We start from the raw sequence: 14,662 nt of genomic DNA on the forward strand, positions 1-14,662 counted from the left end.
TCAAAGTTACTGGAACATGCTGCTAAGTACACCCATACCAGAGCTTTATTCCTACATGCTCTGGTTTATTCATTTTTAAAGTATTATTTTATAATCATTTAGATACCTGCAAATTTGTGTATCTTTCAGTTTGCATGCTACAGCTCAGGGACTTATATCATACAAACATGCTGTACCTGTTGTCTTTCTTTTTAGTATTTTCTGATCAAAGCTTTCATCCCAAGATGTTTTCATTTTCTCTAAAGAAAATGGGCTGTGTCTTATAAGGGTGAATAAATGTGTGACATACCAAGGTGTGTCGGGTTTAAACACTGACCACGCATGGTGTGGCAATATGGACTTGCAATTGCTTTTATTAGCAAATCCCATATTTACAACCTCACAAATTAAGCAACTAAATCAGAAAGAAAATTGCTCTTCAGCAGTAAAATAACTATCAGCTATTTCACTGGCCAGCAAAAACTCAAAACTCTCACTATTCTAACCCTCCCAAACACTCAGCAATATAAATTCACAAAACTTTCCTGACATTTACATTTATTCACTTAGCAGATGCTTTGATGAGTATTAAGGTCATTGTGTTATCTGCTCTCAATACCATACTATTAACACTTAAATGGCTCATCTGACTTTCTATTAAGTGAAGAAAGACTGGCCATGATTCTTTTTTGTTGCAGGATGCATACATAAGAAATGAAAGGCTCCATTACGCATATTTTCTAGTGTGGGACATTATACATTATGTTTAGTGCCGGAAAAAGTCAAATAAGAAACTTGTCAACAAGATCACAAGCAAGTGTTTGATTTGAGAAGTGCACTTATACCAGTACTGGTAATCTAATGATTCTTGTGTGCACAGTTGTGGGGTTACAAAGAAAATGAGCCTCCTTCTTATCACTGTCAGTATACTGAGTGGGTGTGGCATTCCAGATCATGCAATGAAGATTAAATGAGTAGACGACAGAATGCCATATCTTTGCATAACACCTCCAGAGCTTTAAAATAGGGCCATCTTAGCACTGGGTATTATGTAGAGTATGTATGCATCTGATACCATCTTGATACCTTTACATGTAGCAGTACTGCTGTTTTCCGGTTTGAGACCACCACCACTGTGCCAGGAGCAGTCACCTCAGACTAACAAAGCAGGAGTTCTAGTTGATGGTTTTGCACTAAATTGCACCACCTTATGCAGCACAAAACTGACTGGGATTTGTAAAATGATTACAGCAATATAAACCACAGCAGCTTATCAGCCGGTGATGTGAAATCTCACATTGTTGCAATTCATTTCATTCTTTATTCTTAATTCCTTCATTCTGTATAATCTATTCATACAAATCATGTGCCTGATTCTGTCCCAGTTCATGATTGTTTTTTGTTATTTATTTATTTATCTATTTAGTTTTTGTAAGACGCAGTTGCTGAATAGAGCTCTTTTTATACACTGGTGCCACTTTCCGTAAAAGAGGCCATTTAAATGACTGTGCCACAAGCTTAGTGTCGAATTGAGAGCCTGAGCCTGGATTCCCAGGACTGTAAGATTTGCAGTTCATAAAATATTAATGGCAAAATATACTGACCTGTACATTTTCCTGAAACACCCTTTGCATAGTGTTCTACTACTGTGTATTTCCGTAAAAAAAAAAAAAAAAAAACAATGAGAACATATAAATTGGGATTCTGAAGGGCAGACAAAGTAGGAAGCAGCTATTCTGACATGCTTATCGATGTTATGTAGTTCTGACTGGAACTACATGACCTTTACTGGCACTGTTTTACTGTTTTATGTAAATGTGTAATAATCTCTTTCTCAACATGAGTAAAATGGTTTGCAGAGTTAGTCAAGTGAGTATAATGGTCAAGATAGGAGCACTAGAATCATACTTCTCTTTATTATAGCTATATTTGACAAATTAAAATAAATATGATGTACATGATAATGATTTAAATTACAATCCAAATAACAGTAATGTACAGCCATCCTAGCACAAAGGTTACGTTCCCCATACAAAACTTTATTCCTAATGCGACATTATGTTTCCAATGAGAAATTATATTCCTCATGGGACAACCAGTTTATCCTGCAAGAGCACCTTTCCCATGCGAGAAGATCCCATTCCCCTCGGACATTGGGGATGCTGGATCACAGCTTGCTCGGCCTTTGCCTTGAGCAGCGCCTTTGAACTAATGATACATGAAGTCGAGGACAGACAAGATGAAAAAGTAATGCTGAGGTGAGTGAGTGAGTGAGTTCTGATTTTTCCTTTCACCTCTGAGAAGAGCAGTGATGTGGGAAAGCAGAACAGCAGAACATCATTGCCCAAACAGATGCAAACCAGTACTGACTGGATTAACATTTGTGGATGAATAGGTATAAACAACATAAAATACAGCACACCTTTTGTAACTTAAGAAAATACAGCCCCTCCACATCATACTGGCTCTTGTAAATACTGGCTAATAAAAAGTACACTGTTGATGTATTCCAAATTCTATATGACTAGGTCCAGACTGGCTGACTTCCACATGAACTGTCAGACAACTCCACACTCCATTACCAACTGTCCCAATGAAAACTACCAGGCCTGCCTAACCTCCTACGTAGGGCTCATCGGTGAGTAATGTCCTCCTTCCACTATTTGTTCCCTGCTATTTTATACAATGGAGCAGTCTGTCTTTTGAGAAGAAAAAAGTGAAGGAGCTGGATGTGTGACTTGACTGGTTGTACAAAGGATTGATGACTTTCTTGGCATAGAGAGAGTAGAGTAGTGGTTAGGGCTGTCGACTTGCGATTTGATGAACGTCGGTAGGAGTATCTCTCCTACTGCAGTACCTTGAGGGAAGTAAGTTAGCAAAAGGACCCTGCTCCACAAAGGGGCAAAGGGCATTTTAAGTTGTTCATTTTACACAACCAAACATTTTAATATATTAAATAATAACTTATTGGTAAAGCATCTGCAATTTTTCTGACCACACTTGAAGGGTTTTCGCATCTTTTTTGTCGGGGATTGCATTGGTATAATTGAACTTAAACTGTGTTTGTATGCCAGGGTCTGACATGACACTCAACTATGTGGATGCCAGCTACACAAATATCACCATCTCACCATGGTGCACGTGCCGGAGCAGTGGGAACCAGGAGGAGGAGTGTGAGAAGTTCCTCAGTGACTTCAGAGAGAACACCTGCTTAAGTGAGTCCAGTTATCCTTGGGTGTCATTTGCATTGATAATTTCTGCATAAAATACCTCCTTTCTTGTGTTTATTTAGAGGATTTTCTTGTCCAGATTCATGGCAAGATAATAATGGAGGGAAAAAAAGAATAGAGACTTCTGTACAACAGCAGCTCTTCGTTTACTGTCCATTATATGGGTGCTAACATTATGTGACAATATATTAAAACTGGAAACGTTTGCATACAGGCTGAGAAAAATCTTGTGTAGTTTTATGTCATCAGAAGTAAGGATCAATGAGGTGACAGGAAGTCATCCTAGAAATGAGTCTTTCAGTGCATCAAGAAAGGTACAATACATTGTAATAACAGTAAAAAAATCATATAACTGAAATTAAGTGGTATTTACTTCTTCTATTCACTTATTCATTAATTCATTTATTTATATTTGTTATAAGTACATACATTCAGAATTCAGTTTTAATGCCACATGAAGGTCTTTCCTCCATATCTGGTTGATCAGAGCAACACAACAATGAAGATGAAGTAAATACTTCTATGTTGTAAAAATTCTGAGTTAAAAATAACCACAACATAGTTCAGACAGACCTGTATTCAACAAGCCCTTAAAGCTCATCTCACCAAAGAACAGTTAGAGGGTACATCTTGCTTTTCTTTTTTGGGAACACATCCCCTGAATGCTGCTAAAAAATCTTTGGTTTCATGCTTGCTTTGTAAAGTGTCCACTCACTGTCAACACGCAGTCTGCACAGCTCACAGCGGGACTACTTGAAACTGCCATCTGAATGTAAAATGTCTATTTATGCTCACCAGTGTTGTCCAGCCAAAGTAACAGCAGCTTTGTTTGTAGTCAAGAGACAAACGAGTACACAAAATGAAACAGTAGATCCTACACTGAACTGGCAGCAACCATAAACCATAAAGCCATGGTGTGTGCAGTTAGTCGGGCTCTCAGAGTGACAGACGCCCGAAATCTGAGGTCAGCAGCCCTGGTCAGCACATGTTCCTGGGTGTTCTAATTTTTGTTCTAGCTGAGCACTAAAATCTTGGATAATATTTCAGTAAAAAAGAGTGACTATGAACTTGCATACAACTAAAATCTGGGGGCAGATTATCTGTGCTGCCTGTATTTCCTCCATTCTGAAACTGAAGCAGATCAAACTTAATGAGTATTTCATTTAGTGTGTTTGCTTTCTCAGTATGGAGGGGTTCAGGATTTAGTAGTCACCAATTAACTGAATTTTTTTTTTTCCAAAATACATTTAGAAATATATTTCACAATTAGGCAAATTATTATTAGATTAACATGGTTGAGAGTTGTTTCCAGTACTTCTTCTGCAGACAAAACCAGAAAGCAGTAAAAGTGTGAGGGGATCCCTGACAGTGCTGTTAACCTATGATACATCTGACACAGCTGGCATATTAATTCATATCATTAGTGTGTCATACTGAGGTATGTCCAGGGAGTGTCCAGATTAGAGGCAGAAGTGGGAAGACATACAGACACCATTATTCTAAAATTTGCTGTATATGTTATCGACAAACATGCACAGACACACACACACACACACACACACACGCACACTCACTCTCTCTCTCTCAAAATCATCTTACAGCCACATAAAACTCTCGTGATACATTCATAAGCTCTCAGTCCCACTTGATTTCGCAGTCTAGTTCTCCCAACTCTGTTTAATAGATCTTGGGCTTTATGAGCTCATTTCCTCAACAAGCTTCTCTCCAGATATAACTGCCAGCCTGGGAGGTGGGGATGTAGCTTATTCTGTCTGCCACAGTCATCTGGAGGGAGCAATTTCCTTTTTTTATAATCTTTAAGTTATTTTACATAGTTTTTAAAATCCATTAGGACTCATTTACATTTGGTCTGAAAAGGTGAAGATAGCATTTTTTCTACATAAAAAGGCAACAAGTATTGACTTTTGCTAGAACAGCAACTAGTTTCCACTTTGAGGAATACGTTGCAGGGAGACATTGTTGCTGTGGGCATGAAAATGAACATTAATTGGCCTCCAGTGGCAGAATTTCCATACCAGAACACTTTAGCTGCATTCTATTCAACGATGAAGAAACAGATTAGGTGCAAAGATCAAGACTGCACCTTGTAAAAAGACCTGCGGAACTAGGGTTTCTGCACAACTGGTGCTTGTTCAAGTGGAGTTTGTTTAATAAATGGTGTTAAGTTCAGCTCAGTTCAGATAAATGTATGTTGCAGCATTGACTGACCTCTTAATACTGAACATTGAACATTGTAAAAGAGTGTTACATACCTAGCAATAACTAATTTCCTTATCTTCCTTAAATAAACACTCAAGAAGCATCTCACACTGCTCCAGTCCAAACAAAATGCCATAAAGAATTCTGCTGGACCCTAGGTTTATTGCTTTATTATTGCTGGACTCTAGCTAAGGGAGCTAAAACCCTGACATTTTTTCTAAGCTCCTTGGCATGTTTTATGTAATCAAATCAATTTAAAGCACAGAAATAAAAGTAATAAGGTCTGAATTTTCTTTTGTTGAGTCTCAGGTAAAAAAAAAAACTGGGGAGGAGAAAAATGTTGGTCCATCATTATATTTACCTGATTCACATGTATGGCTATAAAATGATTCTGTAATTTAGTGATTACACAACAGACATTACCATTAAAATCACTGTCTCAAGTCCTAGGAGGTTCCCTGCTTTAGTACCCTTGAGCAAGACGCTTGACTTGCATTGTTGTTCCACCATATCCTGCTGAATAAATTGGACTCTTTTAATGCAGTTGTCAGCTTAGTACAAACAGTAGTGCATACAACGTAATGCTCTTGGTTGTAGCTTCAACAGAACAGGATGGCATTGATTGTATGCTGTACAAAGCCACATGTTGTCTCCCCTGTGTGCTCATCCCCCTGTGCTTAGTGACCTCATCTGTAACTGTTTATTTGATTGATGCTGTTGTTGTTTTTATGGAGTAACCTGCCCTGTGTTATGCTAATGACTGCGTGTACAGCAAAAAGGAAACACCCACTCTGGGAGCAGTTCCCCATAAATAATTGCTGGTTATTGCTCTTTTGTCAATAAGTGACTGATGAAGCTCAAGGGCTGCTTTCTGCCAGAATGCTGACAACCAACATTTCTGGCTGTTACATCTCACACAGGATCCTTCTCCATGGAGCATATTATCAAGACATTTTGAAAGAGAATTTTGAGCACTCATGTATAACAGCCCCATGTAAAGATTATGTACACCAGAGGTATTCAGGATTGTTGAACTAGAAAGCGACATTACTAATGATTACTAACCTAGAGTCATACAATAAGTACAATTCCCTCCTGCATTCTTTAATAGCTCAACAGCACGACTAATACAATATATTATTTCAGGTTTATAATAACTGACTATATACAGAATGTATGCAGGTTCACAGCTCAAGCTACGTGCTGACTGTGCGTCTGCACTGACATTATTTTGTCCGGGGAAGGAGTAATAACATTAGCCCTTTGGTTGATTTTGATTTTCTTGTTTTGTTTAGTATTTTAAGCATTGACTTGATTAGTATTTGTTACAAAGAATGCGATTTTGAAAGCAAGGTTTTTGAGCAGCTGCTCCAGTAAGATTACTCAGATGTATAAATGGATAAATAATTGTAGGTAGCTTAGCACTATAAGTTGCTTTGGTGAAAAACATCAGCAAACATTTTATAATCTCAAAGTTTCAAAAAAATTAATATAAAAAGTGCAACTCAGTACTGCTTGTTATCTGCCCCTCAAGAAGGGGGCAGCTGGTAGCATAGTGGTTGGTACTGTTGCCTTTAAATTGAAAAGTTGCAGGTTCAATCTTCAGCTGTAGTACCCTCAAGCAATGTACTTGCCCTAAATTGCTTTGGTGAAATTGTCCAGCTGTGTAAATAATTGTAAGCTTGTGATAACTGTCACCTTAGCATTGTAAGTTGCTTTGGAGAAAAGCACCAGCTAAATGAATCAATATAAGAGATTGTTATTTCAGTCACAGGAAATTAAAATAGGTTTCTCAGCAACACAAATCTACAGATTTGCCTCTCTAAACAATGACAGTAAACATTAAGTTTAATAAAGGTTCACACAAAATATTATTTATATAGCATTCAGCTTTCAACATCAACCCCTGAACTTTTGTCGGGGTGAAAACTTAAGGGATTAATAGTCGTCTAAGACAGTGCATGTTAGCCTCTGAATTATTAACTTGACTTGCAGTGTTGCCTTTTAAGGAGCAATGCTAACAATAGTGAAAAATGATCCTTACTAATAAACAGACAGACAGACAGTCAGACAGATAGTTAGACTGATGGACTTACACCTTATATACATTCTCTACGAGACTTTTTTTTGTTTTTAAATTGAAGGGAAAAAAATTGACTTTGGAGTGAATGGCTTTTCTCACAAGCTTTTTCATTTACAAATCGTCCAAAATCCAAAGAAAACTACTTACATTTATGCCAAAGGGTTATTGTTGATAGACTTGAAGTGTTTTCATTTTACATTCACGAGACATTTTGACTGAAGATGAAACAAAAGACCTTCATTGTATGCCCAGAACACAATGTGGACTCCTTGGGGAGAACACACTGGATTGCTGCACTTATAACCCTGGAGAAGACCATCAGAACGAAATTGACAAGAATGCTCCCTTTTTTTCTCCAGGGAACGCCATTTATGCCTTTGGCTATGGACCAGACTCGGGCCCCTTTGCCAAGCCTGTTGCAGTGACACCTTCGCTGAGGCCTGATGTGGAGCCGGTGAGCCTGTCTGAACCCTCGGTCAACCAAAACGACATCAAAGACGATGCTTGTGTTTTCTCCACCTGTGCTAACCTGAAGGTAGGCTAACATTTTACCAGGATAAAATGCATTTGTACCAACATCGTAACACCTGAATCTCTGTAGACTCAAATCAGTGTTATTTTAGCTACTTAGTCTATCGTCATCAGCAACTGTAAGCCTGATATTTTGAGTAAAATATTAATTAGTACAGAAGAGGAACTAAATCATGTTACCTCCTTCCTTGCTCTTGCTTTCTTGCTAATGCCCCGTGCAAGATGCCACTTTCTAGCAAGTGTTCTTAGACTAACGTACTATCTAAACATGAAAATCAAAAAGAAAATAATAAAGATATTTAGAACAAAGATCTAATAAATACATTCATTGCTCACTCACTCACACACACTCACTTTCTGAACCGCTTGTCCCATACGGGGTCGCGTGGAGCCGGAGCCTAGCTCGGCAACTCAGGGCGTAAGGCTGGAGGGGGAGGGGACACACCCAGGATGGGACACCAGTCCGTCGCAAGGCACCCCAAGCGGGACTTGAACCCCAGACCCACGGTAGAGCAGCACCCACGCCACTGCGCCCCCCATTCATTGCTCTACATAATGAAAACTTTGTACAGAAACACAGCATTTCAAAATGTATTTTTACAAGTTTTATTTTCAATTAAAATAATTATTTTTTGAATGTCTTGTATATTTACACACACACTGGCTGAAACTACTGACCAAGTGGGATCACAGCAAACTGGAGCCCAACCTGGAAATACAGGGCACAAGGCAGGAGGGGGTCGGGACACACCCAGGATGGGACGCTTGTAAGGTACCACAAGCAGGACTCAGACCGGAGACCCACCAAAGAGCAGGACCCAGCCAAACCCACCGCACCACCACCGCGCTTCCTAGTCTTGTATATTGTAACACAAAAATGCTGTTCTTTTTAAGTAACAATCCCATTTCTATATCAAGAAATGCCCACTATCTAGTTTATTTTGAATTCACCGACACAATATTTCTAAGTTGGGGTGGGATGTGGTGGTGCAGTGGCATGGTGGGTTTGGCCTGTGTCGGCTGTGGGGCAGGTCAAGGGTTCAAGCCCTCCTGAGGGTGCCTTGTGATGGACTGGCATCCCATCCAGCTTGTGTCCCCTCCCCCTTCATCCTTGTGCCCCATGTTTCTTGGTCGGTTCTGGCTCACTGCCACCCTGCTTGAGACGAGCAGTTATGGCAATTGCAAAAAAATATTTCTAAGATTATAATGAAAGAACGGTTGCATGTTATATTTACATGTCATATTAACCACACATGAAATTTCATTTATCTGTGAATAAATGTGTATGTCAAATTCAATTTAAAGCACTCATAGAAGTATTTAGGGGTACATAAAACATGTATATTTCATTGACGATGAATGAACTGACCAAACACACCACGCTTAGGGCTAAGTTTAGGAAGCTTCGATATATTTTATTAACTCCAAGTCAGCAAAAATGTACACTTCTTCACTTTGCCAAAATAACAAATATCCAAAGGCAATAAATCATGGCAAATAATCAAAGCAATAAATCATATAGAAACATACAAAGGTGTCTCCCTCCTACAATACCTTTACTGGTTCCAGCAATGGCCCTTTAATTCACTCATTAAATACGTATTTATATTATCTTGGACCAATGTGGGCCTACGCATGTGGCAAATTACTTTGCACAACAGTAAGACAAGCAACAGGTCTGCTACTAGAAGCAGGAGTAAATGAATGTGCTAAAATTCTTTAACCAAAGTGCTACATCCTAACCAGACTTGTATTTCTTAGCACTTAAAGTATTTGTTTTATTTTTAAATATTATGATTTGCTACATCCAAAGATTTTTAAAGAAATTACCCTGGGTTTTTGAAAACTGCTGAATTTGTAATGGGGGTGCAGTGGCGCAGTAAGTTGGACCGGGTCCTGCTCTCCAGTGGGTCTGGGGTTTGAGTCCTGCTTGGGGTGCCTTGTGATGGACTGGTGCCCTGTCCTGGGTGTGCCCCCTCCCCCTCCAGCCTTATGCCCTGAGTTGCTGGGTTAGGCTCTGGCTCCCTGTGACCCCGTATGGGACAAGCGGTTCAGAAAGTGAGTGTGTGTGTGTGAGAGAATTTGTAATAATGCTGCAGTAAAAATGATTGGTGACAAAGGGGAAAGGATGTGCTCTTCAGGGATTTTGTGGTGAGATGGAGTTCATGCAGACACCTCACACAGTGACTCGTGACTCAGTCTTTGGTTAAAACGTGCTATGCAGGACACACCAGATATATCTATTTCGTCTGCATTTAGTATACACGCAGGGGACTTACAAAGAACAGTGGCGTTGTCCCTCCCATCAAAGCTGGCCAGGTCTGTATGGCATGCATACAAGAAGAGGAGAGCTGTTGCCCTTCCAAAATACCTTCTCTGTCTTTACTTCAATACTTTCCTTCTCCAGGCTACTGTAACTGTGTTCTGTCTTTCATGTATTTGACGTGGGTTCTTCTGCATTTGTCTGAGTCGGGCACAGCGGAGACTCTTTACAGCCGTTATAATTGCCCTACAGCCGTGGTTCACACAGCATGCTCATTAAACCTGCCATATTAAAATGCATAGGAGCAACCAGAGTCACGCTTCAGTTTCTCCACAAACACAGGTGACGACGGCGACTAACGATAAATTAATTGCTGTGTTGCACTTTTCACACCGAAGAAAGATATAATTTTTCAGAAAGCTCATTGTAATTTCAAGGGTTGCTGGGCTTGAACATGTATGCATTTACATTATATTCACACTTATGTTTATGCATGTGACACACGCTTTTATTAAATTCAGCATGCAAGTCGAATGTGCATGCAATTTCCTCCAAAACATATGTACTTTCATTCTTAAAAGGGGCAACTTCTTAACCTCTTATACTAATATACTAGTAATATAAACTATCCATCCATCGTCAACAACCGCCGGTCCCGAGGGGGGTTGCGGTGAGCCGGAGCTTTACCCAGCAACACGGGGCGCAGTGCCGAGGGGACACGCCCATGACAGGACACCGGTCTGCCGCAAAGCACCCCAAGTAGGGCTTGAGCCCCAGACCCGCCACACAGCGGACACCAGCCAAACCCGCCACGCCGCCACACTCCCCTTTAATATATACTAGTATAATAATAATATACTATAGTATAGTACAATAATACTGATATACTACCAATAGTATAGTATTACCACACAAAGGGCAATTCAGAGTCACCAGTTCACCTGAAACACATCTTTAGACTTTGAGAGAAACCTATGTGAACATGGGGAGAACATTCACCGACTGAGGAAGGTTTGAAATTACATATACGCCTGCATTCTAGGTGCTGTGAAGCACCAGCAGAACCCACTCTGCTGTATTATAATAAGAATAATAATAATAATAATAATTTTTCTCTATTCTACTTCAGCTGCTCGCATGGGTTACCGTGATTCCTTTCCTTGCTCACTAGTCAGAGGCTGATGAGATGCAGCGTCTCTGTAGAACCCACCGAGCCACCATCTCTTATATACACTACGTGTACAGGCAATATGCTGAACGCTGCGAGAGGAGCACTGATGAATTACTGCTGTTTGTGGGATGGGGTGGAGGTGGGGGTGCAGTGGGTTAAGGAGGGGCTTCTGCAGCCATGTCAACAAGCAGCTGCCACACATCACTGCTCACGATAATTAATGGGCTTTTAGTTGTCATAGTATTTGGAGCTTTTTTGTTTCATTTATCAAACATTTCTGGGGCAGAAAGGTGGCGGGGGGGGTGCTGTTCTTGTTCAGAAAATCACTTGAGTGCAATGAATTAGTAAAAATTATATTTACTAAACACAGAATTATATGTTTCCATTAAATATGACAATCCAGTACTTTAGTTCATTATTTGTTACAATTAACGACTTATGTTATACTTTATACGTAGTAGATATAAGGGTATGCAAATAAAGGCCATGGAGAGACTTTAAGAGATTTATCAAAGATGACAGCAGTTGCCGGAGGTATCATTGGCCAATTACTTCATTTACGTCTACATTTACATTTATTCATTTAGCAGATGCTTTTCTCCAAAGCGACGTACTTCATAAGCTTTTTATATACAAACCAGTGACAGATATAGTGACACAACTGCATTCTATTCGAAAAATGCTAAATTCAATCATAAAGTTGAAAAATTCTGAAGGAAAGATGCATTGCAACATGAAAATAATAATTATTCTTGTAAAAATGACTTTTTCCTTTTTTAAACAAAACAGCGTAACCATATAAAGAATAACAGAAGACAAAAGAGTATACTACCACAGTAAATTAAGCAGTAGGCCTAGGTTTTATATTATCTCATGTCTAAGCTAGAAATTTAGGATAGTATTAGACTGAATCAAGACTTCCTTTTTCAATGAGAATCCCATTTATCCATCCATCGTCAACAACCGCTTGTGCCGAGCAGGGTCGCGGCAAGCCGGAGCTGAGAATTCCTTATTTTTTAATAATAAATATATGTGGAAAACATATTTTTGCATTTATCCATTCTAGGGAAAAATTAATCTATGTTCAGTGTTTGTTTTAGAGGGGTGCGGTGGCGCAGTGGGTTGGACCGCAGTCCTGCTCTCCGGTGGGTCTGGGGTTCGAGTCCTGCTTGGGGTGCCTTGCGATGGACTGGTGTCCCGTCCTGGGTGTGTCCCCTCCCCCTCTAGCCCTACGCCCTGTGTTACTGGGTAGGCTCCGGTTTCCCGTGACCCCGTATGGGACAAGCGGTTCTGAAAGTGTGTGTGTGTGTGTGTGTGTGTGTTTTAAGAATGACAACATGTAACATGACAATGAGTTAAAACACATGGAAATACATCATAAAAAATATATCACATCAAAAACACTGTTCGTCGGTAAATTTTTCTAATACAGACACCATTTTTTACATTTATGTAAAAAATTCCCCGCATACAAATTATTTACAGATAGCATGTTTATTTTCCGCAAAACATCTGAAATACGTTCTATGCCTGGTAGTACACGTGCACATGAAGGAAAACAAGAACCGTCTTGCAAACATAGAACAATCGATTTGGAGATGAAATTGAAAATAATAAGGTGGAAAATGATTATCGACAAGGTTTAGCTGTATTGACTATGTGAATATGATAGTGAAGGATGCTGGAAACTGACATATGTAACTTTTGACTTACGTAAGAGGTTGAAGAACGGTCTATTTGTGTAAGTTGAGGGGTGTCTGTATTCAAGAGTGTTTTAGCATAATGATAAGCTTTAGCTTGCTTGCTGAAAATCTTTGCATCACAAGGCAACTTGAGTCATCTGTGATGAGTACACACACACGCATGCACGCACGCACACACAGAGTTTGAAACCGCTTGTCCCTAGCGGGGTCGCGGCGAACTGGAGCTCAACCCGGCAACACGGGCGCAAGGCCGAAGGGGGAGGGGACACATCCAGGACGGGACGCCAGTCCATGGCAAGGCACCCCAAGCAGGACTCAAACAACCACGCCCCCCCCATCTGTGGTGAGTAGGCTCAGTAAATACAAAGTGGCCCGTGTTTCCTCGGGAATGTGAAAGAACTGGGTTCCTCTCCCAAGCACCTACAGGGCTGGAGGGGAAACTGTGTGAATAGCAGTCTCCTTGAACCCTGCAGAGTGAACAGAAGCACGTGGTTCATTGCATACACATCGGAGGAGGTGTGTGCTGTGTTCATCTCTACAGATTTGGCTTATTTTACATTTTTAAGGGAGTGACAGAGGAACTAGAGGAACCGTCCACAGCAACACAGCAGAGAGAGAGAGCGAAAGAGAGAGAGAGATCTGCTTGTCCGGGGACAAATAACAGGAAAATAAAGAGGAAAAACACAGGCACTCAATGCTGTAAATACATGATACATTATTTCCACACATTTCTTATGCCACAGTGCAAATATTCTGATGCAGTGCTTTTTGCTTTTCCACTACTGCTGTGGAACACAGCGTGCCTGATCTAACATAGCGTATTAGATTAAAGTTCTGCAAAATGCACTTTGACTATCGCGTTTCTCTACCCAGAGGGATTCCAGGGAAGACTGCGGTGCAATTTATTTTAAAACATGAATTTGTAAATAGGCACACTGAGAGTCTGATGATTATTTATGAGTTGGCGCATCTCACCCTGCTCAGCCAACATAAAAAAAAAAAGCTCCTAAGGTATCAGCACATAGCTAAACTTTTCTCCTTTTTTTCATTACTTATAACTTTCAAATAAATGACACACAACAGCTTTTCTACCTAAGCAAATTATATATACCCGCTATTGGTCTTGTAATAAATAACAAAGCCTGGACGTAAATTTTCAGGAGAGCATAAATTTTCAGGAGTCATGCCATGTTTTCTTGTTCTACCCAATGGGCAGATGTGATTTTTCTGCCATAAAGTGGATTTTCCTGCAATTGCCTTACGAAGAGCAAGGAAATAAATGACTCATATATTATGGAATGTCAAGGATGTCATCTGTGATCTAATTACCTTCCATTGCTATCACCTTGCTGAACCGTGAATATAAATAATCTGGTTTCCATATGAAAAGAGTTATTTTATTGTCATCCCACATGCAGGACCCCAAACTTTGGATAACTATAATACTTTACTTGTACGAACATATTAAATCAGTGTGTGTTT

At 39.9% G+C, this 14,662-nt stretch overlaps 1 protein-coding gene across 2 annotated transcripts in view; it reads left to right on the top strand.

Moving 5' to 3' along the window:
- LOC108929452 (GDNF family receptor alpha-2-like) overlaps window positions 1–14,662 on the top strand; it is a 67,438-nt gene that overhangs the window by 47,015 nt on the left and 5,761 nt on the right. Inside the window, exons 5-7 of one of the 2 annotated variants that reach the window (XM_018743974.2) lie at window positions 2,508–2,617; window positions 3,054–3,194; window positions 7,872–8,047. In XM_018743974.2, coding sequence (XP_018599490.2) covers window positions 2,508–2,617; window positions 3,054–3,194; window positions 7,872–8,047 — 427 coding nt within the window. The remainder of the gene's footprint in view (window positions 1–2,507; window positions 2,618–3,053; window positions 3,195–7,871; window positions 8,048–14,662) is intronic. The other variant, XM_018743975.2, reaches the window with a different exon arrangement.

Source organism: Scleropages formosus, chromosome 12 (assembly GCF_900964775.1).
Source record: "Scleropages formosus chromosome 12, fSclFor1.1, whole genome shotgun sequence".
NCBI lineage: Eukaryota > Metazoa > Chordata > Actinopteri > Osteoglossiformes > Osteoglossidae > Scleropages > Scleropages formosus.